At 49.4% G+C, this 20907-nt stretch overlaps 1 protein-coding gene and 1 long non-coding RNA gene across 13 annotated transcripts in view; one reads left to right on the top strand and one right to left on the bottom strand.

The window, feature by feature from the left end:
- LOC306643320 overlaps window positions 1-20907 on the bottom strand; it is a 135779-nt gene that overhangs the window by 63612 nt on the left and 51260 nt on the right. For 6 of the 11 annotated variants that reach the window (XR_013758896.1, XR_013758897.1, XR_013758898.1 and 3 more), the window contains 4 exons: window positions 11078-11278; window positions 10644-10733; window positions 10089-10399; window positions 5523-5860 (listed from right to left, as the gene is read on the bottom strand). This is a non-coding gene — a long non-coding RNA (uncharacterized lncRNA). Of the gene's footprint in view, window positions 1-4248; window positions 4964-5522; window positions 5861-10088; window positions 10400-10643; window positions 10831-11077; window positions 11279-20907 lie in introns of those variants that run through there. The other 5 variants (XR_013758893.1, XR_013758891.1, XR_013758892.1 and 2 more) reach the window with 5 other exon arrangements.
- LOC306642792 (NUT family member 2G-like) lies at window positions 7914-9957 on the top strand. Of its 2 annotated transcripts, XM_079108607.1 has the most exons (4): window positions 8236-8260; window positions 8480-8586; window positions 8734-9095; window positions 9368-9957. In XM_079108607.1, exons 2-4 carry the CDS (start codon window positions 8550-8552, stop codon window positions 9617-9619), a joined length of 651 nt encoding a protein of 216 aa, XP_078964733.1. In that variant the 5' UTR covers window positions 8236-8260; window positions 8480-8549; the 3' UTR covers window positions 9620-9957. The 2 variants fall into 2 exon arrangements, with proteins under 2 accessions (XP_078964732.1, XP_078964733.1); XM_079108606.1 differs by having other exon boundaries at window positions 7914-9095.

The raw sequence follows: 20907 nt of genomic DNA, 5'->3' as shown, positions 1-20907 counted from the left end.
ATATGAACCAATAGGTACATAATATCCACACATAAATGGAGAGACAGACACAGAAATATTTCCAAAACATGAATATAGAGATTCCCTAAAACTACAGAATTCTACATCTCTAGAAAGTAACTTGCCAACTTCATCAGCCAAACATTCCTATACACACCTAGAAATGTCACACATTCTCCGAAGAAATACACTTTGAATACTCCTAGAAAGCTCATTCCCAGTGAAGAAACACAGTATTCAGGCACCCCTCTACGAATCCACAAACCAATTTGCATGCCCGAGACACAAAAAATATCTCCAGCATATTATATAAAATATACATAAGCTCACAGACACATCCTAAATTATCATGGGCTAGTACAACACATTTTATCTATACTCAATTACTAAAAAATAACTGTATCATGTATCCCTAACACATATAAACACAATTCCCACACTCCCCTCTATAAATGCACAAAGTCATCTCTCTATTACAGACATACATCCTTACTTCAGTTACATACAAATAACTTTTTACTTAATACCTATATGGCCCCAGAAAATAGACATGAAACGCCATGTCCCTTGAATACACATACTAATTGACATCTCAATATTCTTCCTTCTCACAACTATTGCTAGTACATGAAACAAACACACACACACACACACACACACACACACACACACACACACACACCTGAGATGAGGCAGTTAGTACAAACTCAATATACGGGTAACTGTCCATAGAAATCTTATTTCTATACAGTTACCTACTAACATGCAAATGTCCCCATACACACGCAAATAAACTACTCATACAAGTTCACACATGCCCAAATATGAGTAACTCCTCTTCCAAAATGCACAACCCTACCAACTCCACACACTTGACTATATCATTCGCTGCCAGGGATACTGACCCAGGGGCTCTGCACTCGCACCGCCTTGGCGACTGTCCGCTTGCGTCCAGCACAGGAGGCGTGGGGCCGCCCACCTCCAGGTGAGAACCGGCTGCCAGGCAGTGGCACCCCCACGGACACAGGACGGGAGGCCGGCCATCTGGGACGGAAGACCGGCGCATGACGTGCCAGGGAGGGAGAGGCACGCGGGTCCAGTAACTCTGGGCTTGGAACCGGTTCTGGACGCCGCCATGGGAGCCAAGCCGGCCATTGGAGAACTGCCGTCCGCGCTTGCGCTGTGAGTCGCCCCACTGCAGGTGCAAAGGACACTGGACCATTGGATGGTGGCCCAAGCACCACAGCACCACCGGTCGCCTGCAAGGTGGCTCCTCCTTGGGGAGCCTCAGGCTGCTCCTTCTTCCAGTGAGTGCACCTGAATGGACCGCCGAGATGTTCACTAGCACACCACACCCACCATGCCTGCATTGGAGACCGCCCTGGCTGCAACGTTGCAAGCTCTCTACCCTGAAGCTCAGGCTCCTCATTTTGGATGCAGTTTTGACTCCCTTTGCACTATGTCCTTTTCATTGGCACTCGCTCGTCCAAACATTAGCTTGTGCTTTCCTCCTACTCCATCTGTAGGTTCCATTAAAGAACAGTTCTGGCAAAGGTTTTAGGTCTCTGGAACACTCTTAAAAGTCCCATTCCTTGATTTTGCCTTCCCCATTTACTGTACTCTGCCCTCCCAACACAGACTGATGCTCAAATGTTCTCTTTGAAGATTTTTCCTATATGTTCAACGTGGCAATGTCGTGGCAATGTCATGACGTGGCAATGTCGACCAATTTCAGCAGACAGCAGATTCATCCTCTTCCTTTTCACCTACATGCCATACTTTTAGCTGGAACTTTCTCAAATGCGTGCCATGGATTCACTTGACCTTGTGATACTTTGAAGAAAAAAGAACACTCCCTTCATGCTCTTTCTGGAAATTTGGGTTTAATTGGTATCACTTCTTTCCAAAGGATATTGTGGAAGACATGTCACATGTGACACTGCTAAGGGCCTCCTGCTGCGCAGAAGCAGAGGCTGCATGGAAGGCAGACAGGCCTTTAGCAATTCCTCCAATGTTCCTAATTAGGATTACATCAATGTTCAGACTATCCTTCTTTCCCCTCAACAATCAATCTTAGTTCAGGGCTTCACAACAGCAATGGTCAGATGGTAGGACACAAGGACATTTCACTGCTTCTTCCATGGCCAGTTTTCACAAATTGAATTTGACTGGTTGGAGTATATGTGCATCTGCAGTCTAGCAATTTGAAGGAGTGCATGGGGTAAAGGGTGAAGCGCAGTGGAAAAGCACTGACCAAAGGTATGCTGGAGCCCATAAGTCAATCTCCATCTACCAAAAACAGCTTGCTTTGAAATCTGGTCCCCATTATTCACGATAGTAAATGATTATTTCTTAAAAAACTGATTGTGGAAGGAGGAGAAGACAGTTTCTCCACATTGCATATTTTATATCACTGGTTCACAAACCCCCACCAGCCACAATATTAATGACATGAATGTGGGAAACAGATGACAAGTGAAGGAAGAATGAAAGAAACTTGTTTTCATGGCTTGGGTATCATGGTTGGCCCTACTATTCCTCTGAGAGACTGAAATAAGGTGCTGGCTATTTCATGAACACTGAAGTGTGTGTTCTGCAGATGTGATGGGATGAAAAAACACTATATCCATAAAATGCAAGCCACACTCTAGAGTTTGGAGTATTGGCGGTTTCTACCCATGACTGTGTGTCTGATGAGAGCCCCAGTTCACTGGGCCTGCCCAGCAGGGGAAGAAAAGATGCTTATTGAGGCACTGAAATAGAGGAGCACCTCTCAAACCACTCTCCTATGGATTTTAGAAACTATCTCAAAATGACCCGGAGGCACACACCACGTGTCACCACAGGATGCCTTCAAGGGAACATCATGTCCTTCCCTACTTGCCAGAGCTCTTCATGGAATGTCTGCCCACCCGGGCCTGATGCCCTCCCCCCCTCCCCCCTACAGAATGTCTAGACCCAGCATTCCACTGGGGTTTACATTCAAACTTTGCCCAGCATTTCTGTTGGACCCTGAGCATCTGCTACAGTCAGATCACTCTCTAGGTCCAGTATAGACGATTCCCACTTGGAGACTGCGAGACTCTATGTCCAGTGTCTTGACCTATAGAAAGAGGTGAGTCAGGAGGGACAGTGGTTTGTTTTCTGAATACCAGTCACCCTGTAAATCCTTGGGAATTTGAATGGACTACTTCCTCTCTTGTCAACTGATGAAGCAGAAGTAGACAAAGGAGAGAGCCTTTGACAAGGCACTTGACATGGCTCAGAAAGCCCAGGACGACTGATAGTGCTCATGGGGAGGAGGACTCCTAAGGCGTCCATCAACACCATTCAGGGGAAGGACACTGGGTCAGCTGAAACAAGAGAGGCCAAGGGACTGATTCCTTGTAGAATCGACACAGGTCACTGTGTGAATTTTTAGGCAGTCAGAGACAGTGACACAGTGGTGGTCAGTTAGGGCTGCCTGGAGGGGAGAGGCTGAGCCTGTGTCCATTCTTCAGACACCTGGAAGCTGCCTGTGATATCATTCTGAGGGGATTGACACGAGGCTCTCAGATCATAAATGGGAAGTGGAGAGAAATGTTCTCAGCTAGTAAACTGCCTAGTGCGGTTCCTGCTGACCACATCTGCAGTGTGATACACTCTGGGTGAGGCTGCAGGGCACGCCAACTGCCACAGGCCAGGGTCCCTCACCCACTTCCTGCCTAGGAAACTTCTTCAGTTCAGAGAGCAGGTGTCCTTGATTCCTGAAGTGCAGGGAACCAGGGAAACACAACCAACAGAGATTCGGACCTAGGAGGTCTTCTGACTTGTTCTCGCTTTCATGGAAAGAGGTCTTTCAGAGTGTCCTGGTGTGGAGCTCTCTCTGCTACAGCCTCAGCCCTTTTCTATGTTGGCATGAAGACATTGCTCATCTTCCTTCTTTAGTACTCCATGAAAGGTGAACACACGGAGAGCGCGTTTCCTTTGGTTCAATGAGTTTCGAGGGCAACTGGGTTCTTTTCAAGACAAAAAGAACAGCACACAGGACGGGGCCCCATTCCTGTTCTCATATGAAGTTAGGCAGGTGTCCTGATTAATATATGCAAGTGGTAAAGTGTTCTCGATCTTGAATACCGTGACTGCATGACATTCTGGGGAACAAGAATGTGCTCCAGACAACCCTGCCACACCTAGCAGCAGGTGCAGGCCTGGTTCTCTGTAATACTTTCCTATGTTTCAAACAAAGGACATGAGAATGGCTCCAATTCGCAGGCCCAATAACAAGGTGAGCAGTGGCCTTAAAAGTCTCTGAAAGTCGCATCACTCACCCTTTTCCATCACCTTTAGTAAATCTCAGCAGCCATTGCTGGTGATGCCAGGAGAGGATCTCAGGGAACACAATGTCTATCACACAGACCTCTTCCCTAGGAACAGATCTCCCTATGTCACGGCAGGAACCAGTGAACGCTGGGGACAGGGCTGGCCAGAATCAGAATCTGTCCTCGCATTGGGCACTGCTGTGGGTAGTGCTGGGAGAAGTACCCACATGCTGGGAAGAATTTGCTCCTGGGTGAACTTCAGGGTTCCTCAGCCTCTAGCCAGGGAGCGAGTTTATTCAGGTGACATTTGTTTGTGAGAGACTAGGAAAGAAGTGGAGGGGTATGCAAGCAGAGTCACCAAAAGGAAGGCTAAGAAGGTGATGGGTCAATAATCTTTGGAAATTGCCACCTGCAACATGACCCTGGGATGCTGGAACTGTCCTGGTTTAGGTCCCTTTCCAGTTGGTGAGCATGCGGAGGGGCATGGTGCCGCTGAGCACAAACTGAACCATTTCTAGGGAATGCCCCAGGAGGGCAACAGATTGTCTGCAAAGGATGTGCCAGGGGCCTCTCAGAGGCAGGGACACCTGAGGGGTCACAGTCCACAGTGTTCATGGAATCCTGGTGAACTGGGAACAAGTTTTCTCTGGGTGTAACTACGACTAAGGAAACACAATGAAATCCACTCAGGGATGTTTGCAAACTGCAAATATCTTTGCACAGAGGGTCCTGAGCTGTTATGATTTTTTCGTCACATTTTCACTGACTAAAGAGCTGGGGGCCTCGATTCTGCTGACAATTCCCCCTCCTCCTCTCTCCCTTTTCGTTCCCTCCACAGCATCTGAATCAGAGACCAGGCATGAACTTCAATCCAGGTGCCTTCATGAATCCATTCAGAGGCCTGCCCTTTCTTCCCGCTGCCCCTGTGCCAGCACACCAGCCATTCTGGGAGCTGCCCATGGCACCACGGGTGGCTGCACCTATCTCCCAGGGTAACCCTCTGGTGCTATCTGCTTACCCTGGACAACCATATGTGGCTGGGCTGTTCGGCTTTGGACAACGTGGGCGAGAACCAAGGCCAATAGAGCCGCCTCGTATTCAGAACGTTGCCCACACTCAGGGACCCCTCAACTGGAGGGCTCCAGGGGCCTTCTGCCGGGGCATGGAGAATCCTGCTCCATTCCTCCCGGCGACTGCCCTGAGGACTACCGTGAATGCCTCAGCCAGTGGGGGCATCCGGAACTACGGGGGCCCCTGTTACCTGGGCCGTCGGCCTCCAGCACCACGACCATTTGCCCAGGTGGCCCCAATCATGTTCCCAATGAATGCCCAACAATGGCCAGGTAGAGTGTATGGGGAGGGTGCACTGCCCACCCTCCAGGCTGCAGTGCCACCAGATGACTCCAACGAACCTCAGAGCATCTACGAAAACTTCCGGCGCTGGCAGCGCTTCAAGACCCTGGTCCGCAGGCACCTTCCTCAGACTCCCGATGTGGAAGCACTCTCCTGCTTCCTCGTGTGAGTGTTCTCCCCAGGGTTGCGGAACTCTTCGTGGAGTTCTGAGGGGAAAAAAGTGGGGATGGAAAAGAATACTGAGATGCAGGGTACCTGGAAGGAAGGTCCTGAGGGTGGGGGAACAGGCTGAGAGACCTACATTGCCAACAATATTCATCTCACATTAGCGGACGTAATATGCCATGACTCAGTTGCCCCTCACGACCCTATGAGTGTAGGTAATCTTTGTTTCCAAAGATCGTCACCATCACACGGAGGACTCAAGGCCAGAGCAGGTTCCTTGCATAACATTAGCCAGGATTCGGAGATGGCTGTCCGACTCCACATGATCGTCCCTCCCCCAGGAATTTCACCTTGCAGCATAGAACTGATTGTTCCCAGCACAGAGGACATCACTACCAGAAGTGGGGTTAGGAGTGCTGGCCCCAAGATGGAACTCTACGGATACCCACACACATTGTCCCAAACTCCTGCTCAGGACCCTATGATCATGCAGCACTCATGGGGAAGCTCACGCTCTTTGGATCCAGGATGGGGATGTTCATCTAGCCCACTTTGTAAGCTTGCTCCCTGGCCATTCTGGGCACTGTCTCAGTCAGCTGGGGCTGCCATCCAGGGTAGCATAGAGCAGGGGGATGAAAGGACAGGCATGTATTTCTCAGAGTCTGCAGCCAGGAGGCCCAGATAAAGGGTGCCTGACCCCAAGTGCCATGAGGGCTCTCTCTTCTGCTCCCTTGAAAAGGCTGCTGACTCACCAGTGTCCTCACATGAGACTGAGGTCACTTCAGAGTGTCTTCCTTCTCCTAGAAGACCACTAATGCCCTCATGAAGCCCCACCCTCAGGATCTCATCTAACTCCCCAAAACTCTAAAGCCAATCTCCACATGCCCATCACATTGGGGGTTAGGATTTCAACAAGTGAACTTTGGAAGATAAAAAGCATTCACCACATAATACCCCATGCCACTGAGGAATCCAAGGAAAACCATACAGGCCACTGAGGACTTGATGTTAATGTCTGGTATGAAGTATAGTGTCCCAGGGCCCCAGTGACAGTACTTTTGAGTTGAGCAGGATGGGGCAGCTGTAACAAAGGTAGGAGGCGTGTTGGGCCAGGAAAACTGAGAATGGAGGGTGACCTTGTGGATTCTGACTGATCCTGGTGAATTCCAGCCCAGTGCTTCGGTCCCTGTCCCGACGGGAGCCCACCATAACCGTGGAGGAGGGCCTGCGGAAGGGCTTGCAGGAATGGCAGCGCACGAGCAACTTTGATCGAACGATCTTCTATGAGACCGCGGAAAAGTGAGCCAGGCTTTGGGGCCCAGAGCCTAGGGGTGGGGGATCGTGGATTACACAGCAGGGTCTTGTAGGGCCTGTCACCTTCCTGCTCGCTCAGAGGCAACTAGCTCTCCAAGCAGCAACTCCTGGCGAGAGCTCCAGGCATCCTCTCTGCAACTGTACAGAAACTCCAGTCTCAAGGTTCCCAACTCCAACTCTGCTTTGGGGCTTCAGGGTCAGGATGGGGAGGGGTAACTTGTCCAGCCACGTCAACTTCTTCTGCTTTGTTGGCTCTGCAGAAGGGAAAAGTTCTACTAGCCTCACACAGGCCACTGCCTGGGAACTGGCACCTTGTTACAGACTGGGGAGATGAGGTGTCATGAAAGTGGTCCCTACTACTTCAACCTGATGTTCCAGAAGAGGGTGGCAGTGGGGAGCGCAAGCTCGGGAATCTAGTACCTCAGAAGCCCTGGGGACACACCCCCAGTCTTTATTCGCTTTTCTCTAAGTAATCCCTGCCATTCTAACAAGTGAAAAGAAAAAGAAACAGCCCTCACTGGAAGCAACCCAAGGTTCTGCTTAGCTTCCACTTTCATGTGACCTCTCCTGTGCCTTTGTCTCCCAGGTGATCCTTCCAGGGCTCATGGTCCCAAGCTCAGTATCCCTGGATTGGTCCAGGGTGAACCCCTGGTGTTCCCTGATAGAAGTCAAATCCCTGACTAGCTCTAGCATTTATCTGATCTCTGTTGTTCCTGGTAGGGACAGGAGAGAGCTGGAACAAGGGTCACCTATGGGCCCTGCCTGCGTCCCCCGTATCTAATTCCCCTCAGGGGTAGTTGAGGTAGTGTGTCCCAGAACTGTGGTTCTCCCTTTGAAGCAGCTATCCCTGGGGACTGACCCAGCCCACTCCAGCACACAGCCCCGTTCCTGACACCAGTTCCTGCCTGGTAGGAGGTAGCACCTGACTGGTATGCCTGACCTGCTTCTCAGTTCAGCCTGTGTCTCCCTTACCCAAACCCTACCAAGGTTCATGGAATTCGAGGCTGCAGAAGAGTTGGAGGATCCAAGGATGCAGCTGTCTGGGGTCTTCCAGTCCCAACCTCCTCCCGTTCCTCAGAGGCTGGATCATCCAAAGCCCCTGGTCCCTAAGGCTGTCCAACAGTCAGGTAGGGTTGCCTTATACCCACAGAAACCCATGAGAGTATCCAAAGGGTACCAAGGACGAGGCAGGTTGTTGTCCTAAATAGAACGTTTCCTTCACTACGGAGGATGTGTGCTTGCATGCAAAACAGCCCCACAGAACCTGATGTCCGTCACCCTTTGTTCTGAACTGCATATCGACTGGGCCGAGTACATAGTTCCTTTCTCTCCTTGCACGCCCAAAGAACCAACACACCGTTTTCCCGAACTTGGGTACTGGGTCGGCAGAGTGCGTGGAGTTCTCAGTGGTTCCAAATGTCCTCCCAAGGGGCTGTGCTAGATATTCTACCTGGTACACCGTCACCTCCCTTGGGTCCTCGGGTGAGGTTGTCCTGGTGCATGGCAGGTCAGGTTAGGTCCCTGAATCCTGCCTTGTACCAAATGTTTGGGATGAACATGGACCCCTATCCAAGCAATATTCTGGTCCTCCCTGTCCTAGCGTGCACCTCCAGAAAGACCAGCCTGAAGGCACGGCCTGCTCGCTCATTAGCAGCCAAATCTAAGGTGCCACAGACCAAGGTGTCTGAGACCAAGGCACGTGAAACCAAGGCACGTGCTATCAAGGCACTCAAGACCAAGGCCCCCGAGGAGATCCCACCTGAAGCCGTCCAAGAGTACCTGAACATCATGGATGAGCTGGTGGGGCCTACCAACTTTACCACCTGGGAGCCCTCCAGCTTGTTCACAGGAGAGCTTGCTGCAAACTTGGGAGAGGAAGAACTGGAGCAACAGCCAATAGACGATGATTTATACCCAGACCCAAGTCTTCTAAGCTACGTTGATGAAGACTTCGTCAAGAAGGTGAGCTGAGCCTACAGTCATGGTGTCTACAAGGTTTCAGGACCCATAAGGTCGAGCTTCACACCTTAGGTTGTCAGCATTGTGTGTACGTGTCTGTGTGTGCGCATGCCCGCGTGCAGGTATTGAGAATATGTGCAGCTGGCGGTTGGGATTTAACAACCCCATGGTGTGGACCAGGACAGGGCCATCATTGCTATCTGTTTCTCCTAGAAGTCTTCCTGACTTAGGGCCATTTCCTCCCAAGGTCACTCACACTCTTTTCCTTCTCCCAGGTGGAGACCATGATTCACCCCCGCTTCCTGGAAGAATTACTTTCCTCCAAACCAGATATAAATATCTTGTCACTAACAAAAGAGCTGGAGCAGGAGGAAGGACTCACATCTGGCCAGGTAGACAGGGGTAGAAGGGTGTCCCAGCAGACCAGGGTCTGGAGGTACACTGGTTATATGACAGGCAGGGACACCTGGAACACAGGGGCTTGGTCGGAATCAAAAGACAGACACAGAGAATGGAGCACCAGGTAGAATGACGGAGGTCAAGATACCAGGTTTACCAGGGCTTGCGACACACACCAAGTGGATAAGGCAGAGAGAGATACCTGATAGACTGGGAGACAAAGGGACACAAGTAGGTAGGAAAAGGAGTGGCCACAAGTGGACAGGGGTGCAAGGGATAGCAGGTGGATGAGGTACGTGCAGGACTCTGTTCACATGGCTCACAGAATCCTTGTCTATCCCCATCCTGCCTGTGATACAAGATTCTGGAGTGTGACTGCTCTAGGACACAGGATATAGGAGGGACAAAAGGAAAGAGACAGGAGAATCAGGGACAGACTCAGGAGAGCCAGCTGAAAGGAAGCCCAAGAGGGTGGCCAGCAGAGCCTGTCTGTCTCTCTGAGATCAGAAACCTCCAGCTCCCACCTTCCACTGAAATATAAATGTCCCTGTCCTCTGTGGTCCTTGTCATACATAAAGAGTTAGCCAGTGCCCATACCCTCAGCTCATGAGGAAGCACCTCTGCAGGTGCCGCTAGATCATGGTATGTTCCAACAGGACTCGAGAGCTTCCGAGGCAGCTGACAGCCAAAATGCAGAGAAACGTGACCATCACGCGGATCCAGGGGTCGGCGTGGAGAACAGGAACCCAGAGGTGGCTTCCCAGGACTTGAAGAAGTGCAGAGCCACAGAGCCCGAGTTGTTAGGTCCAAAGGACACTGCTATTCTCCCAAGCGGTCATGGGTCTTCTGCCCTGGCGGCGGTCAGGTCCAACCTTCCTCCCCAAAACCGAAGATCCTCCTCTGTAAACCTGGGGAACAAAGATGCAGTGGGTCCCAGAAGAGCCGCTACTTCTGGGAGGCCACGTGGGACAGCCAACGGCTGCAGTGTGGATGATGACCTCCAAAGCCTCGATTTCCTCCTAATCTCCCAGCACCATCTGCTGCCCTGGGGACTGTCACAGAGCCAGGGCCCTCACGTGGAAACCCTCTGCTCAGGAGAGCAAGCAGTCCAGGCCCCACTTCCCCAGAGAGGAGGCCTGAGTCACCAACCACCTCCAGCTGCCACGTCCAAGAAGCGAGATCTCACGGGATGCTCACACAGTGTGGAGAAGATGTCCTGCTCGGGGCCTCCCCTCCAGGTCACTGGAGGACAACATCTGGATCTGCAGCTGGTTCGAACATGCCAGCCTCAGAAGAGGAAGTTCAACACATCAGGCAACCAACAGAAGAAGAAGAGGACCTGAGGACAGTATTGTTGCTGGGTGGCCTCCGGGGTGGCTGTCCCTCAGGCAAGATCTCGCCCTGATTTCATACTGCACCCCAAGAGCCAAAGGTTCCTCCTCTCACAGGACAGTTCCTGCTGGATCTCAGGGAATTGAAAGGAATGGGAGGGTATAGGGATTGTGTAAAAGGGGCAGGGAGGGGGCAGAGGGAGGGTACTGAGAGGTGAGTTAGTGGAATGTTCAAGCCTGGGTGGGAAAATGTACCTCGCTGTCCTGTGTCAATGGGAATAAAGGGAGTTTTGTAGGAAAAATCTCCTCAGGCTGCCGCCTTCTGCTGTGGTGTCTGTGCGACTTCATGCAGTGAGAACTAAAAGGAACAGGTAATTGGAGATGCCAGGTCCCAGGGTGCATGGGTGTCCATTCACTGGGTCTTGCCTCCAGATTTAGACTGCTCTTCCACTGATCCTGGAATACAACAGGAAAAACTCCCAGGACCCCACTCACCACCCCATTGAAAAGACCTCTCAGTTTAAGGGATCGTCTCTTCATCCTTTAATCATCTGTGTCACTTCAAATATCTCTCTTACAAATCATCCGAGGGCCTGATATGAAGAGAAATCACAAAGGGGCAAAGTGCATCTCCCTTGGTACTTGCAGCTCTGAGCTTTGAGGACTGAATGGTGGCTCTCAGATCTTAGTGTTACTAGCCCTGAGATTGAATGTTAGCGACCCTCAGCTCCTCATGGTAGCAGCTCTCCTGTTGCCTTCCTGGGACCACTAGCCAGCAACCTCCAACTGTTCCCTGGAACTCATCTGACAGCCAGACCTAGCAGCTCCTGTAGTTTTCCAAAGCTCTGGGTCCCTCTCTGTGCTCATCGTTCTCAGAGTGACCTGCTCAGTTTGCTAGATTTCAGTGCAATTAACTTGACCTGCTCTACTTGAGATGAAAATCATGAACATACAGACTATAACCATTGATAAGGCACACACTGCACTAGAAAGGGAACTGGGACAGGGACTGGTTGCAAGATATAGGGAAGGAACATTATTTGAATTAAAAGGATGGGCTCCAGCATGCACAGTGTCCTTCAGATACCTGCAGTACGTCTGCTTAGGCATGGTTAGGGGAGGGGCTCCTTGCACTCCAGACTGGGGACTACTGAAGGGCCCCAAAGGGGTGGAGCCATCTGGAGCCACTGCAGAGTGCAGTCATCTGTGGAGGACCTGCCATGGAAGTAAAGACTCCAAGTGACCATGAGACGTTTGTAGCCACCATGGCCATCACAGTCTGGGGCACCATTTTTTATTAACTACCTGTTGAGAAATGGGGCCCCCTGGCCTTATTTGTACAGAGAGCTGATTTTGAGCCTTCAGCCTCCTGTGCCATTAATCAGGTTTCTAGAAATAAGCCTGGACCTTTTTTTTTTTTTTTTTTTTTTTCTTTGAAAGCTTCTTGTTCCTCTTGTGAATGATGCAGGACAGTGAGGTTGGACCGATCACCAGCATGGCCACGGTCTTCCTGTGTAGGTGGCCTGATGAGAGGAGAAGGCCTGCCTTCACACCTCTCCCACCGCCACTAGAGTCCTCAACGTGCACACACTGGGGACTCACAACCCTGGAGGCCCCGACCGCATCCCAAGACAGACCCCTCACTGACACAGTGCTCTGACCCTCTCCTACATAATGTTGGCCCCAGCCTGACCCCAGCCTGACCCATACTGAGCATGGCTGGTCCAAATGCAATCAAGTTCTCCTACAAATCAGTGAGAGAAAGAAAAAGTGGCTACACATCACATGGTCTGCCAATCATCAAAAATAGGGAAGTTTGAAAAGGAGAATGGTTCAATTGCAAGGCAACCAAATATTAGTGCTATTTATAGGATAAAGAACTGGGGTGACATGATGCATGCACGAAAGTGATGGGAGGTGAAGTAGTTTTGGTCTGTCACGTGTAATCAAACTTCATGCTTCTTCATAGGACACATGCTCCATGGCCATCCCAGACAGGGGCATGAGTTATTATAAAGTACTTGTTCAGAACTTCTGGCCCTCCTGTCTCATTTCGATGGAGAGATACATTTGAGCCTTCAGCCTCTGTGCCATTAATCAGGTTTCTAGAAGTAAGCTTTGAGACACTATTTTTTTAGACAGCTTCTTTCTCCTCCCCTGAATGATCCTGGACAGTGAGGATGGACCAAACCCCAGCATCCCCAAGGTCTTCCTGAGTAGGTGGCCTGATGAGAAGGCCTACCTTCCAGGGGAAGGAGTCGCTGCACACTAGGGAATTGTCAAATGATACCACCAGCAAGACCCACTCCCCCTATTAATGAAATGCTATGCTTTCTGACAGTGACCTCAGGGACAGGATCCTTGTAGGAAGCCCTTTGTTAGCTACAACCTTATTGAAACAGTTGAAGAGGTCCTCCTGGTCTCTGTGCACTGGGAAGGATTGATCAGTTTCCTATTTCCTGGGATCGTGGCCAGGTTGTGCCATGCTAGCCAAGCATAGGAGGCATTCTTCCCTCATATCTTACTATTTTTGCTTCAGGTCAGTACAAAAACACTTTAGAAAGACATTCACATAACACACACCACCCATCAAAAATTAGAATTCTAAGGTTTTCATAGTCTTTGCCACCATACTTTCTCTTAGAACAATCCTGCTCATGGATACACTGAGGGGCCAGAATCTGTGTCCCACTGGTGTTTGTGGTTAGAAGTGCTGGGAGAAGTACCCACACTCTGGGCAGGATGTGCTCCTGGGTGACCTTCAGGGTTCCTCACGCTCTAGCTAGGGAGAAGTTTCATTCAGGCACCTTGGTTTAGTTGTGCAGGGCTAGGAAAGAAAGAGAGGTTTTATAAGGAGCATCAGCAAAAGGAAGGCTGAGGAGGTGATGGGGCCGTGAAGTATGAACTTGTCACTTTCACGTAGACTTTGGAGTGCCTGGAACTTCCCTGGAGAAGGGTTTTTTTTGTTTTGTTTTGTTTTGTTTTTCCTGTTGGTGAGAATGCTGAGAGGAAGAGTGCCACTCAGCAGAGTCAATGTCCAGTGAAACACCTAGGATGCTGACCACCGACTGTCAGCAAAGGATGCCAAGGGGCCTCTTGTTCAAGAAAAGCTGAGGTGTCACTGTTGACACACAGTGTCCAGGGAATCGTGAGAGTACTGGAAACAAGACTCCTCTGGGCATAACTTTTGATTGGAGGAATGAAGCCTAAAATTCACACAGAGAATGACTGCCTTTCCTCCTCAGATACCTGGTGACTAAGGAACTGGGGAGCCTCACTCCTAGCGCCTTTTCCCCTCTCCCATCCTCCCCTTTACGTTGCCTCCACACCATCTCAAATGCTAAGACCAGGCATGAACCTCAGTCCTGGGGTTCTCAGGTCTCCCTTCAGAGGCCTGCCCTTTCTTCTCTCTGCTCCTGTGCCAACACACCTGTCACTCTGGGTGCTGCCTTGTCACCACCTGTGACTGCACCGATCTCCCAATGTAACCCGCCGGTGCAGTCTACTTACACTGGAACATTTATGTCAGCAGGAGCTGGCTTCCCTGCCCTGTGTGTGGCTGGGCTATTCAACTTTGGTCAACATAGGTAACAACAGAGACGAGGAGAGCCTCGTCACATTCACAATGTTGCCCACATTCAGAGACCCCTCCAACGGGAGTGCCCCGGGGTCCTTCGGAGGGGGTGTGGAGCACCCTGCCCCATTACTCACAGTAGCTTCTGCCCTAAGGTCCGCTGTGCCTGCCCTGGCCGGGGGGGGGGGGCGGATCTGGAACTATGGTGACCCCTGACCTGGGCCTTCACCTTCCATCGCCACCACCCAATTGGCCCCCATCGCCTTCCTGATGAATGTGCATCAGTGGGCAGGTGCAGTGCATGGGGAGGGCTCACTGCCCACCTGCCAGGCTGCATTACCACCAGATGACTCCAGTAGACCTCAGAGCATCTACAAAAATTTGTGGAGCTGGTAGTCCTTCAAGACCATGGTCCGTAGGCACCTTCCTCGGAATCCAGATGTGGAAGCACTTTCCTGCTTCCTCCTGTGAGTGTTCGCCCCAGGGAACCAAAACTCCTTGAGCTCTGAAAAGAGAAAAAGTGCCGGATGGGAAAGGAACCTGGGATGTCAGGGAACCGGAAGGAATTTCCTGAGGTATGGGGGACAATCTAAGAGACCTACATCCCCAGCAACATTCATCTCACACCAGGGGGTGAAATACGCCATATCTCAGTTGCCCTTCGCTGCCCTGTAAGTGTAGCAATCTTTGTTTTCAGGGATCATTACCGTCACACAGGGGACCCAAGGGAAGACCAGGCTCCTGGAGCATCATGAGCTAGTATTTGGATTTGGTTCTCTGACTCCATACGATTGTCCCTCACTTAGTATTTTCACCTTCTTGCATAGACCTGATTGTTCATGGCAGACAACATCACAACCAGTATTGGGGACGGGGTGGAGGCACCAGTACAGATCTCTGTAGGTACCCAACCATATTGTTTGGAGAGCTTGTTTAGGATATTTAGGTGATGCAGAATTCATAAGTGGGTACTCACTCATCTGTGACGGGCCCCGCCCATCGGCCATTAAGTCTGAGAGCTAAGATGGCGCTGAGTGGAAGTTTCTCGGAGCACTTTGGTGGTAAATAACTTTCAGGAGGTCTGACAGCGGGAGCATGAGATGCACGGGAACACCGCATGCCACGGGGCAACTGCCAATGAGCTGGCTGTGTCCATGAGATGTGCACGTGGACAGGCTGCTGATTGGCTGATGGGCGCTATATAAGGGAGTGGTTGCTGGGGAAAAGGGGAAGAAGATCTACGGGAACTCTGTAAGAACCTGGGGTAATAAAACTGCTTGAGGAAGATCGTGCAAGAGTCGTCATTGCGAATGACAAGTGGTGGCCCGCACGGGGAAGCTCTGATCAGAACCTCGGCAGTCCAGGGCAGCCGGCTGGTAAGTACTCCTTCGACTCCAAAAAGGGAGGAGGAGGCTCCGTTAAAGGAGGATTATTTCCCAACCTCGGTAAGAGGAGAAGGGAGCTCCGTTAAAGGAGGATTATTTCCCAACCTCGGTAAGAGGAGAAGGGAGCTCCGTTAAGGGAGGATAAGTTCTAGTACATAAGCTAGAGAAATCGGGCTGGTCCTGATTTGTCAAGATGGGGAATAGTCCATCCCACCCATTGCATAAAGCATTAAAAGCTTTATTAAAAAGTAGAGGTCTAAAGCTCAGGGATAAGACAATACAAGATTTTCTTGAACAGATAGATAGGGTGGCACCATGGTTTGCAGTATCGGGGAATCTCTCCTTAGCAAGTTGGGATAAACTGGGAAAGGACGTAGAACGCGCCGAAGAACAAGGTACTGTCTCAAGAGGGATTCGACCGCTCTGTCGGCTGATTCGTCCCTGTTTGGAAGAAAGGCGCTTTAGAAAAATTGTGCAGGTGGGTCAGGCAGCTTTAGACAGTGTAAAAGAGGAACGTTCAACTTCCTCTAAAGCGGCCAGTGAAGAGGATTCAGAGTCAGAGGGAGAAAATGATTCTGAAGAGGAGCTAGAGGCCATCTGCAAGCAAATGAAAGACCTAGAGTTAAACAAAGAGGAAGTTTCACCTCCTCCGTATAACCCTTCCGCGCCCAGCGCAGGAGAAGGTGCCTCCTTTAGTTGTCAAATGTGGAGGGAAGTGGGGACTTTCTTAGCAAGTCAGGCTTTTCCAGTTTTCCAACCGCAAGTGGGGGGGAATCGATACCATGAACCTTTGGATTTTAAAACGGTTAAACATCTTGCGGAATCAGTCCGCACATATGGGTCATCAGCTGTTTTCACTGTAACGATAATAGAAAGTTTACATCGTTTTGCCATGACCCCAGGAGATTGGCAAAATTTAGTTAGGGCCACTTTAAATCCTGGTCAATACTTGGATTGGAAAGCTTACTATATAGAATATGCCACTGAACAAGCTGCACATAATCGAGCAGCAGGGAATCCAGCCTGGGATATTGACATGTTAATGGGCCAGGGAAGATTTGCCAATCAACAGCTTGGATATCCGCAACAGGTGTATGAACAAATTAACAGACTCGCTACCCAGGCCTGGAAGGCCCTCCCTAACAAAGGAGAGATATCTGGTAATCTTACTAAAATTACTCAGGGATTGACTGAACCCTTTTCAGACTTCGTGGCCTGTCTAGTGGAGGCTGCGGGTAGAATTTTTGGGGATCCTGACGCGGCCATGCCGCTTATTAAGCAACTGGTCTATGAACAATGCACTAAAGAATGCAGACAGGCAATTACCCCTTACAAGCACAGGGGCCTAGAGGTTCTTACTAATGAGGCCCGTGATGCTCTAAAATTGATAGAACAAGCACTTACAGAAGCATCTCTCCGCCGAGTAACTCCAGGACAGCCATTGTGGGCATGTATCCTGGCCACTATAAAACAGCCTACTGGTGTTCTTTGGCAACAGGGACCCCTTCTATGGATTCATCCCAAGGTTTCTCCTCAAAAGGTAATTGAGTATTATCCCACTAGTGTAGCAAACCTTGCCCTTAAGGCCATCCAACAATGCATCCAACATTTTGGCCAGCCGCCTGACAAATTAATTGTACCATACACTGCTCTACAAATACAGACATTAGGAGCTACTATTGACGATTGGGCTATACTAAGGTGCTCTTTCAGTGGAGAGATAGACAATCATCTTCCCAAAGATCTATTGTTACATTTTGCTCTTGAACATCCTCTCATTTTCCCACTAGTCACTAAAAACAAACCTATAGCTAATGCAGTCAATATTTTTACGGATGGATCCAAAACTGGTGTGGGAGCCTACCTTATAGAGGGGAATGATCCTGTTGTCATTCAATATCAACATACCTCCCCACAATTAGTTGAGCTAAATATTGTACTAGAAATATTCAAAAAGGTTTCTTCTCCTTTCAATCTATTGTCAGATTCACAATATGTAGTTAATCTAGTTAAATCACTTGAATGTGCTGGTCAAATCTCCTTACACACTCCTATTCATTCTATGGCTAGCCAAATCCAAACTTATATTCATTTTAGAAAGACACCATTCTTTATCCAACATGTTAGAGCTCATACAGGATTACCTGGTCCTATTACACATGGAAATGATCAAGTAGATAAACTTACCAAAATGCACATGATTTTTTCTCTTACTCAGGTATAACAAGCACAGGCATTTCACCAACATTATCATGTAAATTCTAAAACATTACAACAAAGGTTTAAGATCCCTCGACATCAGGCTCGTGAGATTATAAAAGCTTGCAATGCCTGTGCTCCTTTCCTACATCCCCCACATGTGGGAGTTTGCCCACGAGGCTTGCTCCCTCTACATCTTTGGCAGATGGACGTAACTCATATGTCTGAGTTTGGAAAATTAAAATATGTCCATGTCTCCATAGATACTGTCTCTGGAGTTATCCATGCCTCTGCTCATGCTGGGGAAAAAGCAAATGATGTTATTAACCACTGTCTTGAGGCCTGGGCAGCATGGAATATGCCTAAAGAAATAAAAACTGATAATGGCCCAGCTTATACTTCTCAAAAATTCACTTCCTTTTGCACACAGATGGGAGTGATGATAAAACACGGCCTTCCATACAACCCTCAGGGACAGGGGATTGTAGAACGCGCCCATCGTACTCTTAAAGAGTGCTTAATAAAACAAAAAGGGGGAATTGGAACGGATATGAAACCTAAACAGCGTTTGTCATTACATTCTGCTCAAGTTTTTCCCCGCTTATTCACCACCAATGCATCTCTGGACCTCCCTTTCTTACCATTGGAGGAGGAAATGGCTCCTGCTTATAATGATAGTCTTAAACTCCCAGGAGCTTTATGCTTTTCCTTGGTTACTAATCGTTCCTTGCTCGATAATGGTCCTCCTCCTTGCATTAGCTTATACAATCAAACTGCTGCCTGGCTGTCTAAACCAAATGTTACTAATGGTATAGCTAACTCCACTTCTTTCTGGATAAAAGGCTATTGGCCCATTAATTTTTCTAACATAATAAATTCTACAAATTCAAATTCTTCAACCCGTCTTAGACCGCCAAGACAGCCATATTGGGCCCCTCGTTGCCGAGGCACTCGCATTGATAAAACAATCTCTCCACCCTGGACGGGATGTCAATCTAGGTTTACACAGTGGACTACTAACCTTTTTACCTTTTCCCCTAAAATTGGCACAGGAGCAAATTCTATTTTTGCAGGTTATAACTTTACCTATCAGAACCCAACCATGGCTTCACCTTCTAACCCATTCGACCTGTGGCTGCTTTGTGGAATAAATGGTAGTTGCATGGATTTAGCTCCCCTCGTCATGATTAATGGTGGTGCCCTGGGCCATACTAATATAGTGTGGAATACTTCTAAAGTGTTTAAAAGTCATGCTTCTTTCAATCGCTCAGGACAAAATGTTACATTTGGTCCCACTCCAGTGTGTCTTGTTTCACCTTTTTTGTTTCTTGTGTCTAATAGTACGTTACAAAATGATAGCCTGTCTTGTTCCAATACTACTTGTTTCTATTCTCTGCTGGAATGCTACCAGTTTCCATATTGCTGTTGTACTTAGAATTCCTGAACATATTCCTCTCCCTGTGGATGGACCGACTCCCCTGACTCTTTTCCACCCTAAACGAGATTTTGGGATTACAGCAGCCATTGTCGCTGCGATTGCTGCTGCTGCCATTGCCGCGGCGACTGCCGCAGTCGCCTTGGCCACCTCTATCAGTACTGCTGAGACATTAAATACATTGTCTACTAAGACAGCTGAAGCATTGACTACACAGAGTAGTATCAATGCACACCTGCGTGGCGGTATCATGATATTAAACCAAAGAGTTGATTTGTTACAAGATCAAATTGATGTGCTGTGGCGGCTGGCACAGCTTGACTGTGAGTGGCATTCCACAGCTTTGTGTTTGACTGGAATCCCCTATAACAATATGTCTACTGCTGCTAATCTTTCCCGTGAGCTTTCTCAATATCTTACAGGAAACTGGTCATCAAAATTTGACAATTTGACAGAAAAGTTGCGGTTGGAGATCATCAAAATCAATACTACCCGAGTTGACCTGGTGGTAGCCCGCACCTTGATGTCCTGGATCCAACAAGCAGCTCGTCATCTGAAAGAGTGGGCTGGACTGGGAGCCCTTGGTCTTTGTCTGGTCTTGCTGTGTATCTTGTGTCTCTGCTGTCTTAGAAAAATATTCCGTCAGCGAGCTACAGATCAAGTGCTCATAGCTCAGGCATTTGCAGCCATAGAGTTGGGACAATCCCCTCAAATATGGCTTGTGGTGATGGGAAAATCCTAATGACAGGATGCCAGCTAGGACTGCGCTCGGGACCCCGGGAGGGTGCATCCCGAGGAGGGCATGCTCAACTGCATACGGGTTGCCACTGGTTCTTGTCCCGTCCCTGGCAAAAGGTGGTGGGCAATGAAGGCCCTTTTCAAGCTTACGGGGGTTGAGTCCTCTGTCCTCTCCTGTCTGAATAAAACAAAAAGGGGGAACTGTGACGGGCCCCGCCCATCGGCCATTAAGTCTGAGAGCTAAGATGGCGCTGAGTGGAAGTTTCTCGGAGCACTTAGGTGGTAAATAACTTTCAGGAGGTCTGACAGCGGGAGCATGAGATGCACGGGAACACCGCATGCCACGGGGCAACTGCCAATGAGCTGGCTGTGTCCATGAGATGTGCACGTGGACAGGCTGCTGATTGGCTGATGGGCGCTATATAAGGGAGTGGTTGCTGGGGAAAAGGGGAAGAAGATCTACGGGAACTCTGTAAGAACCTGGGGTAATAAAACTGCTTGAGGAAGATCGTGCAAGAGTCGTCATTGCGAGCGACACTCATCCCATTCGGATCTTCAGTGAAGAGGCACATCCAGGCTGTAGCCCTGATCCCAGGGCACTCTGTGCTCTGTTTCACTCAACTCAGGCTGCCTTATGCAAGGCTACACACTGGGTGGCTGAAACTATGGGCATTCATTTCTCATAGTTCTGAAGTTGGAAAGTCCCAGAAAAAGGGTACCAGATTTGATGTCCAGTGAGTGCTCTCCTGACTTG

This window comes from Sciurus vulgaris, assembly GCF_902686455.1.
Source record: "Sciurus vulgaris genome assembly, chromosome: 13".
NCBI classification, from domain to species: Eukaryota; Metazoa; Chordata; class Mammalia; order Rodentia; family Sciuridae; genus Sciurus; species Sciurus vulgaris.
The sequence above is the reverse complement of the archived record's forward strand: the minus strand, read 5'-3'. Positions and strand labels throughout refer to the sequence as shown.